The sequence below is a fragment of the Corvus brachyrhynchos genome, unplaced genomic scaffold (genome assembly GCF_000691975.1).
Source record: "Corvus brachyrhynchos isolate BGI_N302 unplaced genomic scaffold, ASM69197v1 scaffold46, whole genome shotgun sequence".
In the NCBI taxonomy this organism is placed as follows: Eukaryota; Metazoa; Chordata; class Aves; order Passeriformes; family Corvidae; genus Corvus; species Corvus brachyrhynchos.
In genome coordinates, this window is record NW_008238838.1 from 5999872 (window position 1) to 6002036 (window position 2165).

Sequence of the window (2165 nt, forward strand, 5' to 3'; positions counted from 1 at the left end):
GCCAGGAGGCGCACATCCAGCTTCCCAAACAGTTTTTCCCCTTCTGCCACCCCAAAAAGCCCTGAGCTCCTGATACCCTGTCTAACCCTATTCTCTGCCCGTTGGAAGCCATTCCCTTTGTCCTGTCACTGGGAATCCCACAGCACAGCCGCTGCCAGAGCTCTCACCAGGCCTTCCAGTTCGGGGGCAGCGGGGTCATCAGGCACTCCCTGGCCAGCCACAGCAGCTCCGGCTCCGCGTCGGGGTCAATCCCGAGTATCGGCGCAAACTCCCGGATTTCTGGGGAAACAGAAGAGGGGTCTGTGAAGTTGGTCTACGCAACAGAGCCACCCCCCTCAGCTAAAGCTGTGGGCACACTGGGAGATCCTGAGCCCAAAACAAGACTGCCCAAAGCCACCGGCACAGTCCCGTGTGCCTGTAGAGCCCATCCTGCCAGGCTGGGGACACGGGGAGTGACACTGCCAAGTGACATTCAGCTCTGCCTCCTTTAGAATCCCATGTATTCCACCCTCTCCACCCACTTCAGAAACCAATTCCTGTTTTCTGAATGCACCTATTTCTGAATGCACGCCTGAATCCCTTCTCCCAGCTCCTGGGAGGACGAGCCACCCTCACCTTTCTCATTAGGAACATAGGATTCACTGTAGTCTTCTTCCAGAATGAGCTGGTTCCCGATGCACATGGCTCCTGCCATGGATCCTACACCTGGCAGCAGGGAGGAACCAGCACAGAGTCACAACTGCCCTCAGAAAAGAAAATTCCTCGTTCCCAGCACATGGCAGAGCCCTTCCACTGCAGCACACACAGCAAAATGGACTCAAAGAGCTTCCACACACTTCTAAGGGCTGTGGAAACAAGGAGCAGAGCTGAAGTGGCACAAAGTTATAATCAGATCCCCCAGGCCTTCAAGTTTCTACAGAAAAGATGCTGCAGGCACTTTTTAACCAGGTAAAAAATAAGCTCAAACAAGAAAGGGAAGAAAGAGAAAGCAAGCAGCTTTCCCAAAGCACAGCTTTGAGAGAAATCCCAGGGCTGGATCAGCACTGGCCAAAGACAAAGCTGCCTCTCCCCACACCTTGACCTCCCCCACCTTCCCAGAGAGTACTTGAGAAACTGTAAAAGAATCCTAATTTAATATGCTCCACCTGTGGCCCATTGCTTAATGATTTAACTCACAGACCACACCACAGCTGGGCCCTCACGACCCTTCCAGCACAGGTTCAGGCACTTGGAATTCACCCACCTCACCCCAAACATCCCCAGCTGTGGCTCTGTGTGGCCACATTTGGCCAGCACAAGCACTGGGGGACACGACAGCTGCTCAAACACACAATTGAATGACAAGGTCAAACATTTCATCCTAAACCCCCCCAAATACTCAGTGGAAAAAGCATTCCTCTGCTTTCCTCGTGAGACCCAGGGCCTGTGGTACCTGCCCAGTACCCCCCAGTGATAACCACCCAGAGCAGGATCACCACCTGTGACACAGCTATCACTGCCCTCTTCACCTCCCTCTGTCCTCAGCCCACTCCGTATTTATAACTCTTATGTAAAGTAAGTCTCAGAAGCAGCAACTAATCCTGGCAGTTTCCAGGCAAAGATATTCTCAGGACATCCAAACCAAACCAGCTCGCACCACTCCCCCTCCCAAATGTCCCCAGTTACAGCACTTGGATGTGGGCAGCTCGCTCGAGGCCTTCTGTTCCTATTTTCCTCTCCCAAAACTAAGTCAGCCCCATCTCCCATCCCTGGTATTGGCACTGGGGGATGAATTATGGGCTCACTCCTCTCTTGGAGACCTTAGTGTGACTTTCAGTGCTTGAGGGGTAGCTGTAATAGATGGGGACAAGGGGGAACGGCTTTAAACTAAAAGAAGGGGATTTAGGTGAGATATTTGGAGGGAGTTCTTTCCTGTGATGATGGGGAGGCCCTGGCACAGGGTGGCCAGAGAAGCTGTGGCTGCCCCATCCCTGGAAGTGTCCAAGGCCAGGTTGGACAGGGCTAGTGGATAGTGGAAGGTGTCCCTGCCCATAGCAGGAGTGGAACTGGACGGTTTTCGGGTCCCTTCCAACCCCAAAACCCGTTCTACAGCTCTATGCAAACAGGACCGAAGCCTCAGTGCAGCGGCCGCCGCCCCAGACGGGAGCCACGGAAAAAGCGCGGGT

At 53.8% G+C, this 2165-nt stretch overlaps 1 protein-coding gene across 1 annotated transcript in view; it reads right to left on the minus strand.

Moving 5' to 3' along the window:
• CEP164 (centrosomal protein 164) overlaps positions 1 to 2159 on the minus strand; it is a 29358-nt gene extending 27199 nt beyond the window's left edge. The window contains exons 1-2 of the mRNA XM_017738381.1: positions 616 to 2159; positions 168 to 279 (exon numbers count right to left, since the gene is read on the minus strand). Of these exons, the coding sequence (XP_017593870.1) occupies positions 168 to 279; positions 616 to 694 (191 nt within the window). The 5' untranslated portion in view covers positions 695 to 2159. The remainder of the gene's footprint in view (positions 1 to 167; positions 280 to 615) is intronic.
• Between the last annotated feature and the right edge of the window lie 6 nt (positions 2160 to 2165).